General features: G+C 43.1%; 2 protein-coding genes across 3 annotated transcripts; both read left to right on the top strand.

Annotated features, from left to right (window-relative positions):
* Positions 1 to 623: 623 nt before the first annotated feature.
* Positions 624 to 11,136, top strand: ntd5 (ntl-dependent gene 5). The gene is made up of 8 exons (XM_005731994.1): positions 624 to 731; positions 1,728 to 1,862; positions 2,226 to 2,417; positions 8,522 to 8,639; positions 9,095 to 9,171; positions 9,779 to 9,961; positions 10,148 to 10,345; positions 10,455 to 11,136. Exons 1-8 carry the CDS (start codon positions 665 to 667, stop codon positions 10,535 to 10,537), a joined length of 1,053 nt encoding a protein of 350 aa, XP_005732051.1. The 5' UTR covers positions 624 to 664; the 3' UTR covers positions 10,538 to 11,136.
* Positions 11,137 to 11,297: 161 nt separating this feature from the next.
* LOC102195104 (transcription factor Sp1) lies at positions 11,298 to 17,966 on the top strand. Of its 2 annotated transcripts, none has more exons than XM_005731992.1 (3): positions 11,298 to 11,350; positions 12,325 to 14,751; positions 16,977 to 17,966. In XM_005731992.1, exons 2-3 carry the CDS (start codon positions 12,349 to 12,351, stop codon positions 17,337 to 17,339), a joined length of 2,766 nt encoding a protein of 921 aa, XP_005732049.1. In that variant the 5' UTR covers positions 11,298 to 11,350; positions 12,325 to 12,348; the 3' UTR covers positions 17,340 to 17,966. The 2 variants fall into 2 exon arrangements, with proteins under 2 accessions (XP_005732049.1, XP_005732050.1); XM_005731993.2 differs by having other exon boundaries at positions 11,307 to 11,605.
* The last annotated feature ends 1,180 nt before the right edge of the window (positions 17,967 to 19,146 follow it).

The raw sequence follows: 19,146 nt of genomic DNA, 5'->3' as shown, positions 1-19,146 counted from the left end.
GATAACCAGACTGTGATACGTGGTGAAATGCACCATGTTGTTTTGATATCCTCCCTGTTTGTTCACATTGTGTACATTCCTTAATTGGCAAAACAGTTCAAATACCAAGTCTTGCCCAACTGAGGCAGTTCTGGTTCCTGTAAATAAATTTAAAGAGTGTTTTATGCATTTTATAATTAAATGCACACTACGTTTAAGAGACTGAGTTAGAGTATATAAGGTAAGATAATATAAAAAAGTTTATATGATGGGCTATGCGTAAGATAAAGCATTAAAAAAGCCACACTGACCTACTTTGGTGCTCACACACACATACATATATATTGCATTCAATATATAAAGTCAAATCTATCAGTTTCTTCCTTTTATAGCATTTCCTGTTTGTTAATTCTCTGTGTGGACAGTAGTTATGCATATGTCACCCCCTTTATCTGTTGTCTCAACAGAAATGGGTGAAAGGTCCTTCAGAGTGGAATTTTCCTCACTTTTCTCCTCCTCAACACGAACCAGATGTGTGCTCCTGGGCTGTACCCTCTCTCTCTCCACTTCTCCCTCTCTTTCTCTTTGGACCTCTCCCTCTTTCTCCCCCTCTCCCACCCTTTGTTCCCCCCTTCCTTAAAAATGCTGCATCTGCGTGTCCCTTGCTCATATCCTCGCTCCAAAGATGGACCGTGCACTGCTGCTGCTGTCCATGTGGGCTCTGACTGGAACCGTATCCCTGCAGGATTCAGGTAAGCCCTCCATCACTTTCACCTGGAAGAGCACTGATCCCTGCATACACAGTTAACGCAGCTGGACTGAATGCTCTTTAGTGATGCCATTAGGATTTTCCCTGAAATGCTTCATCTTTCTCTAAGTTGTAGTTTGAAATTTAGGTGAGCACATAGCTCGGATACAGACGTACGCAATTAGTCAGTTGGAAAGTGGCAAATGTTGGTCATAGTGTACTAATTAAGAAACTAAGATTTTATTTTAATGTTTATTTTGTATGTATATTTTGCACGTAGCCTACATCATAAATGTATGGCTTTCTAGTCAGTAGTTAATGATTGCAAAGCTGTTTTGGATCATTGTTTACCTTCACATGAACAGTTCCAAGTCTTCCATAATACTGGCCTGCATTTCATAGTGACTAATTAGTTATATAATATCATAGGTGCTAAATATGTATGCCATGTCTGGAACGATCATGTGCTGCGCATTCATGTTTTTTGTGTGCACATGTGCTTTTGAGCAGAGTGAATACAGCAGCGCACACATTTTCATTCTGAGAATCGAAAAATGGGGCACCGAGTTTGTTTCCCCCACATCCCCTCCCCTTTCCGTCTCAAATGACAAGGTCATGTTGATGTTTATGTACAGTAATTCACTGTGGTTTTTATGATGTATGACTCAGAATTGCATGAATTGCATTTTAGATAAAGTTTCTCACACAAACACACTCACTTTTCAGTGAAGAACAAGATTGATAGCTGAAAGGCACAGAGCAGCAAAGCCCGCCATCGAAAAACCTCTTCGTTCTGCAACCTGGGTGGCAAGTGTTTGCCCGGCCACCCACACTGAATTTGCTTTCCTTCACAGAGAAAACAGAGCAGAATTGGCAAACAAAATCTCTTTACGACACAGCGTTTGTCTTTTTTTCCCCCTTTTTTTATGGGGGGCCATGAATGAAATAGGAGTAAACAAAGGGGCAATTACTGTGTAACAGTGTGTGGGTATCACAACAGGGTCATGTCCGGAGAGGCTTGTGGGAGAGGAGGGAAGGAGGATGTGTCCACGACCCTGCAAAGCTGACAGTGACTGTGGCAGCAAACGCCAGTGTCTGTGTGACGGCCAGTGTGGTCTCAGCTGTGTGGCTCCAGGTAACTATTTGTATGCATGTGTGCTGTCAGTTCTCACTTTGAAAAGCATTGTGGGCTCAGCTATTAAAAGGGTGTGTGTGTGTGTGTGCGTGCAAATGCGTACGCATACGCAGCTGTGCCAACATACATCAGTGTGTGTGTGTGTTTCTTGATGGAAAATAAAATAAAAGCCTTATGCCAGTGCTGAACAGAAGCTTTTTATTATGCTTCTGTGCTGTAAAAGGGAGCACTGTGCGTGTATCCAGACTCATTATACAGCCTCATTTGTGCTCTTTTCATTTGTCTCCTGCACATTCTCTGAATTGTTTTGTTCCCTGCCTCTTGTTTTCTCTCCTCTCTCTGGACCATCTCTTTCATCCTCAGGTCGTACTTGTCCCTGGCCTCTACCCCACAGCGAAAACGCAGAAGCTCGCCTCCTCTCTCCCACTCACTCCTTTTCTGCCCTGCTTGAAGTGCGCTGCAAGCCAGGATTCACATTGCCCAGCGGCATGGATGCCACTATTCGCCGTTGTCAGGGTGACCGACAGTGGAGTGGCGATGAGCCCATCTGCACAGGTAGGTTTGAGGTCACGGGAAAATGTTCTTTGGTTCGGGTTTCTTCCTGACAGGTAGTGGTCAGCTGGAGGTCTATGCAGTGAACACACACAGCTGTTTGTGGGTGTATATGTGAGACGAGAAATCCAGAAACCCCTCTGTGATTTGTGTCAACGTAGACATTACACAACTGGGACCTATTCTCCCCATCACCATAGCAACCAGAGCCTCGGTTATTCAGAGTGGGTCTGAAGATTTTACCATTGAACTGTCGAGAACTTTAAAAAGGAGACAAAAGCTGAATACACAGCTGTGTCTGTGCATGCATACAGTATGTCTTACATGTTTCTTATCTTAAATACAAAGAATATGCATTTCAAAAAATATGTGTGCAAGAACATATACGTGTGCAACATTTAGAGGTAAACAAGTTCAACACAAAGATACACAAGCATGTTTTATTTGTTTTTTAGAAAACAAAAATGTAGAACGTCCCAGAGCATCGCAAGCTGCCTTTTTTACTTCATGGGTCATGTTGAATAATCCCAACATTTGGATTCTTTCGTAAGATTCATAAATGCCACGTTACATGTAAGGGCAAATAATCTGGAATTTATGGACCAACTCAGAAAGTGGAAGAATTACAACTGTTTACTTACTGACATTTGAATTAGTGGCAAAACATAGTGTTACAGAAAAACAGTGTGAGCGAGTCATTAAAACAGATGAGAAAACACCAGAGAAAGAATTCAAGCTAGATAGAGATAATATTGCTAATCAGCTAGTGAGCCTTCTAGATGGATCATACATTTCTTATCACTCATTAGTTATTGTGTTACTGTGTCAGATGATGGTACAAAACACACCCGCATGTTCTGCAGGGTTCTCTGGCTTCCTCCCACAGTCCAAAGACACACAGTTCGTGGGGTTAGGTTAATGGAAAAACTCTAAATTGCCCAACGTGAGTGCAAATGGTTGTCTGTGTCTATGTGTTAGCCCTGCAACAGACTGGCAACCTGTCCAGGTTGTACCCTGCCTTTTGCCCTAAGACAGCTGGGATAGGCTCCAGCCCCCCACGACCCTGAAAAGGATAAGTGGAAGATAATGGATGGATGGATAAATAAAACTAATGGCAGCCTCTGTAGGAATCTTGCATTTATATAGCCTTCTAAACTAAATCAGAAACACTTAATGTCAAAATATTACATCAGCAATGTTGAACTGCCATGACAGAAATGGAGAAGCACACAACTGCCAACAAAGAAATATTTTATTTTTAATAAAAGAAACATAAAGAAAGAATAAAAACTAACTATGGTGTATGAAGTCAGTCCTGTTGGGGGTGGAGGCAACATTATTTAGTGCAAGAAAACAAACTAAGGAGCATTTACAACCAAAAACAGCCTCTTACAAAGGAGAGACACAGTAATTGAGCTCTGAGGGCTTTTACAGATCATTGGCACACTGGGCTCAGGTGTTTCCAGTGATGCTAATTGGGAACAAACCACACCTCCTCTCCAGTACCTGCTGGAAGGATCTGCCACACAGAAAGCAGAAAGGTAGGCAGTGTATTTGGTGCTATAAACAGATGATTCCCTGTTTCCTCCGCTGAGATTTATCTTTTATTTATTTATTTTTTGCCACGCAGAGCTGAGTCAAAATTTAAAGTTATTATCTCAAAAATGTCTATTTCCTCAGTGGTGAGTCAATACGTCACAAATTTGAGATAATAACCTGAAATTTTAACTTATAGATGACAATTTATTTATTACAGTGGCTTCCATAGCAACAGGACTACCATACACAAGAGCTGAGATGAAAATGTGCTCACTATAGCAGACTTGCTTCTTGTCTGCAGCTCATGTGTGTGTTTTTGGAAACTGTGTTTGTAACATTATTTGCTTGTTTCAGTTGTATTTATGCTGCTGCTGAACTAGAGGGCAAGATGCAGTCTACATATGGTCAAAATTATAATGTAAGGCTAGACAAAATAAACCTACCACAAAAACCAACAAGGCAAAAAAGACTAATTACGGCCTGAAAGTGTAATCACGCATAAACACAGGTTCAACTAAAACTTTGCTCATGCTGTGTTTAAAGATATAGGTTGGTACTAGATCTATAATAAACATGTGACCAGCGTATTGGAAACAGAAAGGCATTTATATAGTACTCTTCTGGTCTTACTGACCACTTAAAGCGTTTTAGACTGCAAGCCACATTTAACCATACATTTGAAACCTAACATGCCTGTCTTTGCTCTGTGGGAGGAAGACAGCGTCCTTGGAGGGAACCCACGCAGACACACAGAGAACATGCAAACTCTGCACAGAAAAGCCTCGGGAAGGTTTGAACCCAGAACCTTCTTGTGCTAAGGCGAGCGTGCTAACAACAGAGAAAGAGCGAGAGGGAAGAACAAATGCCAATTCAAAGAGAGCAAGTTCAAAGGCCTTCGATTTGTGTTAATTTACAACCAAAGTGCTTCTCTGCCCCAAGGTAACCGTGTTGTTCGAATCAGGCTTGTGAGCGGCAATGTAAACTGACAACAGACTCCAGAGTTTATAAAAAATACATTGCTTATTTAAATTGTTACATATCCAAAGTTAAAACCCAGAAGACAGGGTGTTAAAAAGCAAACCCACTTGAAGACTACTGCACTGCCACTGCAAGCACTGTGGGCTGCAGATATTTTATGTTTCTGTCTCATGAAATATAGAAAAAAAAGCGTTGATTCTGAATTGATTTCAAACAAAAGGCATCCTCACTACTTCACCTCTATAAAGTTGCAGCGTGCAACATAAGGTTCTTCTTAGTATCTCCCCAGACCTGATCAGTACTATTGCTTAGGTCAACCTGTCAACGCTCATGATAACAATGTAATTCAGCTTTAAAGGTCTGAGGCCTGTTACATTCATCGCCCACCTGCAGCTACATGCTTTCCTAGAAATCCTCAACCCTGCTGCGTTTCAGTCTCACCCTCAGGATTTTTTCACCAATTCAGAGATGAAATAAGGATACAATTCTCAGCTCGCTCGTAGAGTATCCTCCTTCTGAGAGACAGGCAGAAGGTAGGTGGGTTTAGAGCGTGTGAGAGTGTTTGTATTGTGTGTCCTTTGCATGTGTGTTAGAGTGTGAGCCGAGCTCCTTCGTGCCTGCTGAGAGGCAGTGGGCGGCAGATCACTGTCAAAGTGGCACGGAGCTGCGTGCACGCTGCGCCAGCGAGAGCGAGTGCGAATGCGGGTCTGATGTGAGTGAGGGTGTGCGTTTAACAACACGTAGAGAGGTAGATGTGTGTGTGTGTGTGTGTGTGTCCAAGCATTACTCATGCTGGGGACATGCCTTCCTTATGGGGACAAAAATCAAATCAATGCATTTGAAATCAATCTAGTTTAACATATAAATGTGAGGGGTAGAGTAAGGTTGGGTTTGGGTCAGGATTAGGCAAATAGTAGTCATAGTTGAGGTTGAAATAAGTCTCCAGGAAATTAATGTGTCAATGCGCTGTGAAGTCAGATACACGACTGTGTTTGTGTGTGCTTGTGTGTGTGGGCGACAGATTACAGTCTGAAAGCTCTCTTGCTCACGCTGCTCGAGGCCTTTCTGTTCCCAGTTCTCTTCTCCTCTGCTCTTTCTTCTCATCCTCTTTTCCTCTCATCTCTTTCTCCTCTCATCCGCTTCCATCCGAGGCCTCTGATAAGGTCTCTCTCTACAATAGGAGCCAAGGACAAGTGTGCAGCTCTAGGCTTTTCAGCTTGTGTTGTGTGGATATGTCTCTGTGTATATTTTTATTGGAAAAAAAACCCATAGTATAAAGAGGTCTAAAGTATATGGGAACCGTGGTGTACCGTTACATCTTTCATCTCGGTCTAATTGGTGCATATTTAGCGCTGTTTCGTTGAATAAAAAAAAAACAAACATCACAGTTTTACAGTTTTTAGAAGATGAATTTGGTATACCTGCTTTATAGCACTTTGGTGCTGCAGCCTGTGTGGGTGGCAGCGGTACAAGGTAGGAGCAGGGCGGTATGTGAAAACAGAACTCTGCTTCGGGCTCTCAACTGCAGCCAAACAGAGTCGTAACTCTCCCTCTCCCATAGGTCCCTTTACATTCTCACATTAACGTTTCTCGGTTTCAGATACCAAGATAGCCCTCGGGCGAGCGCTGTCTCTACCTTTCAAAGCCGTGTTCAGTTTTGAAACCCCGCGCTTGATGCAGCTCAGGTCACTCCAGCCTCTCTCCAAGCACCACTCTTGATATTTATATTTCCACAAGCGTGAGGCACTCAAACATCTAGGAATGAACAATGCCAGGTGTTATACAATCACAGTTAGAGCTGTGAGCTCGGGGACGTGCGGGGTGGCGTTTCACCTGCTCGTCGAACTTTGATTTATTATCTAAGAAGGCCTGTTTCAACTTGAATAAAACAAGACACTGTGTCAAACGCCTCTGTGGGTCACAAACTATATGGAAACCTTGGTTAACACAAGTCAAATGAGATGACATGATGGCTGGTCCTGCTCTCTGTTTTTCTTCCTGTTTCATTTCCTTCAGGTTTTTTCTTGATTTTCTTCACACATGGGACGAGTTTGCATTCAGGGCTTTTTGTTACAGCGGCTCCTTAAGACGCAGATATTTTAACCCAAACTACCATCTTTTCCTAAAACTAGCTATTAGGTCGTCATTGCCCAAAACTAACCAAACTATACTCTGATAGCAAACTCTGATAGTAGATTTTACCTTTCTTATCACATCTATGTCACTCAATCGAGGGCTTTTTTGGGGTCATTGTGAGTCATTATTATCATTCACTTAATATACTTAATGTCTTGGAAACAAATGCATGAGGACATGTATGCTATTGAATGCTTTACTCTTGCAATGACTGCAGTTTTGTGCACTTTTGTGCAGTCTGATCTTTAGATGTTTATATGTACTCCTGCAGTCTGTAATGCCTGTGATTATAGTTAGTTAGCAGATGTATGGAGTAGAGTAGACTGGGTCTTTTCTGCCACTGAAAAATCCTGCAACAACAACACAATAATAATATTAATGTTTTTCCTAAAAAGTGCAATATTTGCCAATGAAGTGTAGTTCAGAGTCAGCGTACCAGTAGATACAGAAAAGAAACTGCATTTGGAGAATGACAAAGGTGACTGTGTGTATTTTGACTTTGTACACTGACTTACCATTTTGTGGTTACATCTTGCTAGTACTGAGCTGGACCCCCTTTAACCTTCAAAGCTGCCTTAATCCTTCGTGGCATAGATTTATCAAGGTGCTGGAAAGATTCCTCAGAGATTTTGGTCCATATTGACGTGACAGCCTCCCACTGTTGCTGCAGCAATAAAGGGATGGACATGGTTAGCAACAATACTTTGGTACACTTTGGCATTTAAAGGATGCTCAGCAAACCCAAAGTGTGCAAAGAAAATATCCCTCTGGAACATCATACCCCCACCACCAGCCCAAACTGCTGATACAAGGCAAGAAATGTTGCGGCAAGAATCGAGACTCATCAGATCAGGCAACATTTTTTTCCCAGTCTTCTACAGTCCAGCGTTGGTGAGCCTGAGTGAACTGAAGGCACAGTTTCCTCTTCTTAGGTAACAGGAGCAGTATATGTTATGGCTGCTGTAGCTCAACGCTGTGCGTTGAGAGAGGCTCTTCTGCATATCTTAGTTGTAACACGTGGTTATTTGAGTTACTGTTGTTCTACTATCAGCTTGAACTATTCTCCTCTGACCGTTGGCATCAACAAGACATTTTCACCCAGAGAACTGGCTACGAGTGGATATTTTCTCTTTTTCAGATCATTCTCTGTAAACTCTAGAGATGGTTATGGTGGAAAATCACAGTAGATCAGCAGTTTCTGAAATAAACAGACCAGATACAGAGTCACTTGAGACACCTTTCATATTCTGATGCTCCATTTCAACTTCAGGAGGTCGACTCGATCATGTCTATATGATCAAATGCACTGGCTTACTGCCATGTGATTGGCTGATTACATATTTGCATTATCAAACCGGTGAACTGGTGTACCTAATGAAGTGGCCAGTGAGTGTATTTTATAGATAGCATGTTTAACCTGCCATTCACTGCCTCTTGTCTTCTTTGACTATCAGAGTCACCTGAACTTGCTGCTGTCCAGACTTGCCCTCTGCCCGAGGAAGTGACCAACACCTTCAGCATTCAGGGAGACGCTGCTGTAGGAACATCCATCCGCTACAGCTGCCTGTCTGGGTGAGGGCAGGGTTAACGCTGAGTGTGAATGTGCGGGGGTCTCAAAACTTGAAATGCCACAGAGATGGAAATGGAGGAAGTGAGAGAACGGAGACGGAGTGTGAAGAAGAGGGAGGGAGTGAAGGGAAGGCTTGAATACAGCAGAGGTGTGATGAGCAATGAATGGCAGGGAATTCATTTTGATCTCCCAGCTGACGATCTCTCCATTGAGCTAACTAGGTCATTACAGTCTAATCTTGTATTGACTCCCCTTTACGCACTGACTCATCTCACAGGATAAGATGAGCCTGAGTGGATGTGTCAGCCAGAGAACTGTGCACACAAAATTTAGTCACTCTCACAGAGAGACGGTGGAAAAAGGAAACATTTACACCTTTTTCTCCATCACATTTAGTCAGTACTGTACATGTCGCACCACCGTCTGTCTCCATCACTCTTTCCTTTTTCTCCTGCAGGGCGGATATAGTGGGGAGCAGGGAAAATTTCTGCCAGGAGAATCAGACCTGGCAGTATCCTCACCCGATCTGTAAAAGTAAGTGTACAGGGCGTCCTGTGCTGACTAACCATCATGTGTGAACATGCATGTGTGCTACGTTTTCTTCACTCTTAGTGTAACTTCATCCATTTTTTAGCAGGTTAGCAGAAAATGCTTGGGTAGCGAATGATCAAACTGAGTCTACAAATAACATCAGCTCAGAAATGGTTTGTTTTTCCATCATTTGTAGCATGCATGCATTTCTGAGAGCTGATATTTAAGAAATACTGAATCAGAGAAGCCAGACAGAAACACACAGACACTCTCAGGCATGCATCTTTCAGGAGCTACTGCTCCGTTTTGCAGTGCTTCTCTGCCATCGTGTGGTCAAACCTGGGATTTCATGGCCTGTTTAACAGAAATGGAAAATTCTTTGAGGATAGTTCTCGAATCAGGCCAACGGGAGTACGGCTGGGCCTGTCATTTATTAAAACATGTTAAAGATAAGAGCGAGGTTACTTCAGTGGAGTTTCAAGGTTTTAAACAATGATGAAAAATTGAGCAACTGTGCATTTGTCCTGTGAAATAGTAACTCTGCTCCTGCGTTTTAAATGTCAGCAAACCTTCTGATTAAGTTTACTGATAAACCTGCTTTCTTCAATAGAAGTGTACTGCCAGCCTCCTACAGAGGTGGAGCAGGGCTATGTAGTGGCTGTCCAGAAGACTGAGTATGAAGTGGGCTTTGACATCCATTACCTGTGCAAAAGGAACTTCCTCCTGGATGGACCCCAGATGATCACCTGTCTGTCCAATGGCAGCTGGAGTGCGCCGCCCCCGCACTGTAGAGGTGAGGAACGATCCAATCTAATATCCGGACTATTTAACAAAGCTGAAGTAAAATGTAGAGAGACACCTTTGCATAAAGTCCTAGAAACTCAAATAAATGTGCACCTGCACACGGCAATTAATAAACACAGCATTATGTGTCTGATGTTTATATGATACTTTCATACCTTGTTGGTCATCCTCACAGCTCGTTGTCTCATTCCTGCCGAGCGAAGCCGCGTGATGATTGGTGGTGTGAAACGCTGGCCGTTTGATGTTACAGATGCCATGGTTCCCCACGGGGAAAACGTGACGTTCTTCTGCAAACATCCTCGTAAGCAATGCAGCTTCACCGCAACCCAGACCTGCTTTAATGGAAAGCTGCAGACACCAGCCTGCTACCTTGGTAAACCTGCACCAGCCGCCGTGCCCGGTTCTTTGTCATGTGTAACTAACATCTGTAACGCCATGAAGTGTTTCTAATAGTTGTGCAATCTTATCTTATCGTTCTTCAGAGCCAACGTGGCTGCAGTATAAACTCTTTCCTCATCGGCTGGTCTCGGAAATTGAAGCATGCGAGCCCGGCGACGTGGAGTAATGACCTGCACGTCTGATCTCGACCCACCCAGCGCTCATGACAGACACTGTGCCACAATTCGAGCACTTCCAAAACACACGCCCTCTGTACACCTCCTCCCTGACCGCTCTGCAGCTTCTCTGTAACCATCAGAGCTACAGTTAGTTAGATGCAGGGACTATTTTTTTGATTTCACAGCTTTTGTGGATCAGCAGCCTAAGATGTCTTTCTTTTGGCCTCACGGGGTTTCACCACTGCTCTCAACTTTCCTCTCTTTGCCCTGAATACTATTCAACTGCAGGCATAACTGTGAAGTAATTCAACCAAATTGTGCCATAGATGCAATCTATATGTAATCATGACTGTGTGTGTATAATACAGTAGTACCAGCTATACCCGTGACGATACCTTCATGTAGCCTAATTCATAATGACTCGACTCTGTGATGTTTCACTGTGTGATCTTTTTTCTTCTGTTGAGCCCGACGCATCAAGTCTCAAAGCTTGTAAGTTTTTAACATGAGAGATTTGAAATAAAATATTGTCAAAATGCTTTGCTCTCCAGCTCTTTGATGGCAAATAAAACCCTCCTCTGTGATTCCACTTTACCTCTCCTGCTTTGCCCCCTTCTCTTTGATTCTTGGGAGCACAGAGAGCCTTTCTTTGCAGGCTGCAGGTTCAACAGTACTCATAGGCTGAACATGGCTACTGGTCGGACTCGGTAGGCTGCGACACCATAGCAACTCCCCTTGACCCCTCCCTCCCACAGCATTCGCAGCATCACCCTTTACACTGCACAGTCATATTTGGTCCTCCGGAAATATCCACAGCTTGGGTAAGCCAGTCCCTATGCAGCGAGAGTATGGGTGGAGTATAGTTTAAAATCCAGTTTTTAAATGTATCGAAAGCGTGTCCGGTGCGTGTTACGCCGGCTCTGACAGCACGGCTGGAATAAATGACAGCTCACCGGGAAAGTTTGTCCTAAAGCTGCGCTCGCGGTATCTCGGACCCTCGGCTCTAAAATGGCTGGCTGTGGGTCCGAGGAAGCTCCGGTGCAAGGGGAAGGATCCGCTCCACGCCACGACTGTGTGTAAATATACATGGGGGGTTTTTCTACTCCGACGCGCGCGTTTGCGACAGCGTTGTCCCAGGTCCGAGAGCCGTCAGGGCGCACACGCGGAATAATAATAACGTTGGCATTTCGGACCTAGGACTGTGCGTAATGGCGTCCTCCGCGGATAGTTCTTCTCGGTTTATAAGCAGAAAGGGGGTAGAACAGGCTGGTTCTTGCGAGCTTAACCGGGTATGAATAATGTTCTGATGCGAATTTTATAATGGAAGGCTTCATCATGTATGATGAATGTGGACGGAAGAAGTGTAAGCCAGGAAATGAAATTTCGTCATTCGGACCCTTCTGTACTCCGGTGCGTTTTTTTTTCATTATCGGTGATCCGTCGTTAGGAATTGTGAGCTAAGATTTGGGATCATGTAAAGTGACAGCACGTTTGCTGTTGAGGAAGAGGGTCATACGAGTCGTTCATCGTTTCGGCCCGAGGATTTAGGGTGAATAGTCTGCACCCTGCTTATAATATCACAGCACTAGTGGGTTTGGGCATTTCGCACTAAAGTTGACCCCAATAATCCCCAGACTTTTTTCTTCTTCTTCTCCCATCCAGCCAACTAAGGATATTTATTTAATAATCTTCCTCTCCTGGTATAAGCAAAAGGCTATAATTAAAATGCACATTTTCTTTATTATAATTGTCCTTATTTTAGTGTCTAATCTATTATTTTACTTTTATTTAAAAGAAATATAACTAGGTATGCCCCAAAATGGATTCTCAGTTGGCTTCAGTCCTGACCAGTGGCAGCCTGGATGTCCAAAATGGCAGCCAGTGTGGAGAGGGATCAGGGCCAGTGACAGAGACTTTATTGGACCCAAAGGACGAAACTGCATGCAGTACTGTACCAGGTAACCTCCAGCCATGCCCTGTCACGGCAGCAGTGACCATCAGGCAAGATGCTCTATCAATCAATGGGAAAAAGCCAGAGGTGGGCGGGACTTATGAGCCAGCCTCTCAGGAAACAACTAAGATTGGTGGGCTCAGACAGCCAATTACAGTAAAGTCTGGAGTGCCTGTTTTGCACAGCCAGCCAATAAGAATCAAAATTGTTGTCCCTCCACGGTGCAAGAAGCCAATCACAAACTCTGCTATCAGCCTGACCAAAGACTTTGCTCTCTCAGAATTTCAGGGACCCGTGTTGGTCTCTGCTGCATCACAGAAGAAACGTGAAATCTGTGTGCCAGCTGTTAAAAATGAAGGAGAAATCATGGAAGTTACTTACCAGAAGACTGAAGAAGAAGCCGAAGCATTTCCTGAGACAGAAGCAGAGAAACGGGATAAATTGTGTAAAGACCGAGACATTTTGGATGTTAAAATTGTCCACATTGATGGGTCGGAAACTCCTTTTACTGCTAATACAGTTAAGTTTTTAAGTCAGCCGAGGATTAAAGAGGAAACTACAGAGAAGGAAATTCAGAAAAATGTTCCTTTAATTTTGCGAGAAATGGACTTGAAGTGTTGCAAAACATTCAATGAGGTTGAAACGGAGGAGCAGACAGAACCTCTGGACCTGAGTTTGCCCAAGAAAAGGGAGAGCCGAGAGAGGCGATATGGGCGTTTCTTGGATGACTCGGGCTGTGAGAGCTCTCTGATCATGGAGGTGGATGAATATGAGGGAGAAGGAGACAGAGACATAGTAGAAGAGGACGATGAGGGATGCGGCACAGATACTCTTGAAGATGCTCTTCTGTCTCCCTCTTTCTTTTCTACCTCTGTTTTGACCTCTCTCTCTTCGATAGACTGTGACACTGAAAATCTTCTTCTCATCGATGACCAGGGAATTCCGTATATGCTCAATCCGGATGGACTCAAAGTGCCACAAGTCAATGCTTCCAGGGTGGAGGATTCTCAGTCTGATCATGCTAATTCAGAAGAAGCAGAAGGAAAGGAGTCGTCGCTTTTGGCACCGTTAGCAGGTCCCAGCCAAAGTACAGATAATGCACTAAATGCACCTTCTGGTGATTTTTACCCCTCGCCACCCCCTATCAGTGATTCTTCATCACTAGGTGATGATCAGGATAAAGCTCCAGAAGTCTTCACAAGTTTGATTACAAACTCGAACCCTTCAGTGGCTGCAGAGCCGAGCGTTAAAGCTGTTCAGGATGCCAGCTCTGTTTTGTCCCCTTCCTCTGGGATATCAGTCCCCACCCAACCCATTCAACTTGTCGCAAATCCTGTAGGCAATGCTCCTGTTCTCCTCCTGTCCTCCTCTTCTCACCTCTCCTCGGCTTCACTCGGTCTCTCTCTTCCCCTTTCAGTTACTCAGACTTCACATGGTGCTTCCACTCCCATGTTTCTTCTCCTTTCCTCTGTACCTTCTTCCTCTGGTGAGTCCACCGCTACCTCCACCCCTATTGCTGTCCTCGACTCCTCGACCGGCCAGCTGTCCCAGATTACGGCCGCAGCTCCGGTCTCCCTTCCTCTGTCCTCTGGTCAGGTTAGCACATTGGGATCGCCTCTTCCTACACTGTCTCACCCTGTCATCAGACTCAGCCCCAATAACCCCCCTGTCATCCTGTCTGGCGTGAATAACATAAATTCTGGCGCCGTTCTCACGTCTCTCACTGTCCCTTCATCCACTATTGCCCTGCAGGATGACCACAGCTCAGTTCCTCTTATTCAAACTCAGATCACTTACTCTGAATCAAACCCTGGAAATGAAGCCATATCTGCTCAAGAGGTCTCCAATGAAAACAACAAGCCATCAAATTTTACAGCATCGTCTCCGAGACCGCCGTCTGCTAGTTTGACCTATGACTCTTTATCTCAGCCCGCCTCAGAATTAGACGCCCAATCACCTGACTCCAAATCAGACCTTCACTCTGAACATTTACCTCTGGATGACCATCTTTATTTCTCTAACACGGCTGCTCCTACCTCCCCTTCTATCGGACCTATCCTACCCCCTGGTAAACTTGACCCGCTAGATCCACTCTCTCCAGAGCCGTCACCCAACACCGCGGGCTCCCGAAGGGTGCTGTACTGCCAGCTGTGCCCGAGGGTCTTCTTTTACCTCTCCGACCTTGAGCGCCATGCCATCACCCATTCGCAGAAGAAGCCTCATGTTTGCCAGCAATGCGGCAAAGCCTTCAAACGCTCCAGCCATCTGCAGGTCAGCACAAGCTAATCATAACCATCATTTCATCCTAAAGACAAGTAATAACAAATGAATATGTTGGCCACTTGGGAGCAGCAAAAACAAACTTTAATATGTGTGTAAATGTGCAAATATTGTTCATGACCAATTAGCTGATTTATTCGAAAAGTACCAGCCACACTCCTGGAGACAAACCTGACATTGGTGCATTGACCTGCTTGGTACTAAACCACAGATGAAAGCTAGTCAGTTTAATAATATCAATACAGTACACCACAAAACTCTGGAGCCACTCCTCATTTTATTATGTTATGCTAGGAAAATGGGTACAGAGATTTACTGAAACATGTGCAAACATGCAGCATATAAGGAAAAACAAAAAATTATTATTTGGTATCACTACCTTTATTCTTCAAAGTTTTCCAGGCTTCTTTAAGGACATTCAAAGCTTTTTGGGGGGATGTTGGCTGCTTTTGTTCTGTTCTCTGTAACAACAACAACAATAACTTTATTTGTATAGAACCTTTTAAAACACACAGTTCCAAAGTGCTTCATAGTTTGAATAAAACCAAGTATACATGTTCCAGCATATGGACACACAGTCAAACACACTCATTCTTACAAAAACACATCAAATGTGAACTATGGCCAAAAATAATGGGACGATAATTAAGGGGAAACTAACTATAATAATGACTTCTCCTGATTGGCTGATGAAGGGCGTTCCAACAACCTTAAAAGCTTGATCTTCTCCGGATTTAACATAAGTGTACGGAACAGGTAAGAAACCCTGATCATGTGATCTGAGAGGCCAACTGCTGTTAAAAGGTCTCAGTAGTTCTGCTGCAGGAGCGCAGCCACGCAGGGCGTTATATGTTACTGATAAACGAAGCAAGAGTAGGGGTGATGTGTGAGTGGCAGCACACTTTTGAAAGCAGAATGCACTCCTTTCATTATGTTTAGTCCCCAGCACCTTCATTACTGTGGGCTGCCCACACTAAGCCAAGGGGGGCCCACAGTGGGGCTTATTGTAGGTCTGCAGCCTACCCACAGTATGCACACACCCCAGATGTGAGATGCCCCACTGGGACATTGCCGCCACCAACTTGTATGGCGTGTCCACCTGAATGCATCTCTCCCACACACATGCACAAAAGCTACAAGCCCACTGTCCAGCTCTTTGAGGTAACATCAGTAAAATCTGCAAACAAAATATCTGACATTCTCGCTTAAAAAATAATTAGAAGTTATAGTTAAGTCTCAAAATAGCTGCCAGTCAGTTTTATTGTCCAAGCAGTTGTTTTAGCTCCTCTGTCATCAAACACCTGACATCTTACCCTCTTTCTAGGTGAAATATCAAACTTAGTCAAGCTGCTGCCCATCTACACACTTATGTAGAAGTTAAGCAGTAGCTATGGAGTTGATATTTAGAGATTTCTGCTCCAAATACCAGCGCCTGCTGAGGCAGACATTATCAGATATACTAAAAACTCACACAGTGAGCTAAAAGAGCCAACGAAGCACTACGAAGATGAGAGCAAACACCGAAGGAACAGCTCACCTCTAAATCAAATACACATACGTTCCTCTGGACCTGTACTGCTTTTTATTTATCTAGATCGTTTTGGTGTGCCTTACCGAGTTGTATTCCACTGAATATAATGGAACTACAGTAAATAGACTTTGCCTTGTGGGGCTCAAAGCACCAAAGATGTATAAAAACCTCAGCAGTCATGCTTCTTTTTCAAAATAATGGGCTGATTATTCCAAAATGCTTGTTATGAGCATTTTCATGAAGGAACTGTTATAATTCCTGCTCGTGTCAGCATGACAGACTGTAAACATTAATGGCTTCACCCCCCACCAGCTGAGATATAATTTTAGTCAGCTGTTTGCTTCTTTTGGTTGGCAGATGTAGACAGCAGAAAGAAAATAGTTTTACATGAAATTTCTCATGTATTTTTTTTTTTTCCAGTTTGATGGTTTGAGAACCACAAGGCCCTTTAGTTCGTTATTGGTAAAAAAAGAAAGCAGACATCTCTACAGAGGATAGCTCCAGAATACAGCAAAATAAAAATAAACAACATTATAGACCAGAGGAAAAGATTCTTGGGCTATGATAGTTCATTTTTGCTTCACCGCCTCCCACAAGCCCTTTTACTTGCATATAAATGTCACTTAAAATGTTGTTTATATGCCTTTGAGTAATCATTTGGATGTTCGTCTCTCGTTTTAAACAGAGACACAAGCACATCCACACAGGCCAGAGGAACTTTGTGTGCCCCATCTGTGCCAAGCGCTTCAGGGAGGCAGGTGAGCTCCAGCGCCATCAAAGGGTGCACACCGGAGAGAAGCCCTACCAATGCCAGCTTTGCCACACGCGCTTTGCCGAGCGCAACACCCTCCGGCGGCACACCAAACGCAAGCACCCCTACCACCAAGTAGCCATGGAAATGCTTAACGAGAGAAGAGACAGAGGAGGCAGCCGAGGAGACGGAGGAGGCGGTGGTGTGTCAGGAGTCCAGGAGGAAGAGGAGAGTGCTGAATGGTACAGCTCCACTGTGTCTAATTTGGATAACTCAGAGTCTGAGGTGGAAACGTAACACTTTAAAGTAAAGGGAGTTAGGGGAGAAGTGCTGTTGATGATATCTAACTACAGTTAGACTCTGATCTTTTCTTTTTATTGACTAAGAATCAAAGAAGGGAGCACTTTCATATTTATTGTTTTTAATGTTAATTTATTTATATGAATGTATATTATTCCCATTCCATTTTAAGGGCCAAAACACAGCCTTCAAAGTCAGATGTGACTTTGAATTAAGGGAAAACTCATTCTTGAAGTCATGTTTTCTTTGTGTGTGTGTGTGTGTGTGTGTGTGTGTGGGAATTCATAACATTAATTAAAACGCTAACAAGTCCTCATGAAGTTGCGTTCCCATGCAATCCACGATGAAACCCTAAAGTGCTCGAAAAAGAAAGATAGCTTATGAACTAAACAATCCTCTGCTCTAGTCGTGTATATAAAGAGTACTACTTGTAAGAGCTGCACTTCTGCACTATCTCATATGAAAGATATAATCTTTCCTACCGTCAGACACACTGTGAGGAATTTGCACTCGTTTTCTTTGAACTCAAAAGTTATTTTTTTTACATTGTGTATGAAAACGCTTACTTTTAATTTCGTTGCCGCTGTTGATCTTCTGTATTTAATCCACATCCTGTAAGAGTTTGACCAAATGTTTTTTGAGTTATTCTAATATAAACTCTATATTCAATTTTGTTTTTGTTTAAATTTTGAATATTGTTAATTTATTGGTATTAAATTTTCACAAAGCTAACTCTCTGTTTCTGCTCTTTCTTTTCCTCCACTTTAAATAGTATAAACAGACTGTATTTACATATCGCTCCCACTGTTTTGAGCTGCTGTATAGAGTGTGTTTCTGTGTAAGGACACTGTGACCTGCAGGCTGGAGGAGCTGGAGATCAAACCACTGACCTTCCAGTTAATGAACACATAGTTCTGCTTGCTGAGCTCCAGCTGCCCCGTTTTTCAAAAACAAAAAAAAGCAACAACACAAAAAAATTCCTTTTTATGTGTGAAGCTACAACACAAAACCAAAATACACCCATTAAATTATAATCTGCTAAGACAATTTTAATATATAAACTATTACAATTGAGCATTACATGCAGACTTTTGCCAAAAATGAAACAAAAAAACTCTACATTGTATTAATTTCTCTTAATATTTTACTAATTATAATACATTATAGCAGAAAGACATAACCCCATCCTCTCTCTGTGCTTGTTGCGATTTAGATACAAGTTTCAAGCGTCACAGTTTTCATCACAGTGATAATAAAACTGTCGCTTCCAGTTAAAGTCTGGTTGAAGTCGGGTGATAAATGCAATCCATTTTGATCACAGTTCCATGAACTTATCCTGCTGCGCTTTTAGGGAAAAGGAGAATATTCCCATTAAGTTTGAACTAATCCTCAGTTCGTGTCTGATCACTTTTTTGTCAGAGAAGAACGGCTTTTACCCTCCTACAGGTAGTACTCTCATTCAGTATTTGCCTTCTTTAGTTTGGATCTTTGTGCCGAGGCGCTTAAATTCACTGTCAGAGCATCAAATGGATTTCACTCTAAAATAGCCTGAGTTTTGAACACTCCCAGAATAAATGGCAATGATTACCCACTGATGAGCCACATATCCTCCAACAATTCCTTCCTACACCTTGGTGCTTTCTCGGGGCAGCGCTAATAAAAAAAATCTTAGAATGTTTTTCCACTCAAATGGCCTCCAGGGATATGAAAAGCATAATTCCCCAATAGTTTCCCATTCTTCTGCAGATACAACTATTTCTACTTCACTTTTCCATTCGTCTGTATGACTTTGGATGCTTACTTC

Source organism: Pundamilia nyererei, unplaced genomic scaffold (genome assembly GCF_000239375.1).
Source record: "Pundamilia nyererei isolate P.nyererei 1_Seehausen unplaced genomic scaffold, PunNye1.0 scaffold00045, whole genome shotgun sequence".
Classification (NCBI taxonomy): Eukaryota; Metazoa; Chordata; class Actinopteri; order Cichliformes; family Cichlidae; genus Pundamilia; species Pundamilia nyererei.
This window is presented reverse-complemented; position numbering and strand designations above follow the sequence as displayed.

What these genes read in the sequence shown, in the direction of transcription:
- ntd5 (XM_005731994.1), top strand. Translation starts at nt 665, where the DNA reads ATGGACCGTGCACTGCTGCTGCTGTCCATGTGGGCTCTGACTGGAACC. An exon ending in CGTATCCCTGCAGGATTCAG is followed by an intron (nt 732 to 1,727) that starts GTAAGCCCTCCA and finishes GTATCACAACAG; the next exon opens with GGTCATGTCCGGAGAGGCTT. An exon ending in CGATGAGCCCATCTGCACAG is followed by an intron (nt 2,418 to 8,521) that starts GTAGGTTTGAGG and finishes TTTGACTATCAG; the next exon opens with AGTCACCTGAACTTGCTGCT.
- LOC102195104 (XM_005731992.1), top strand. Translation starts at nt 12,349, where the DNA reads ATGGATTCTCAGTTGGCTTCAGTCCTGACCAGTGGCAGCCTGGATGTC. An exon ending in AACGCTCCAGCCATCTGCAG is followed by an intron (nt 14,752 to 16,976) that starts GTCAGCACAAGC and finishes CGTTTTAAACAG; the next exon opens with AGACACAAGCACATCCACAC.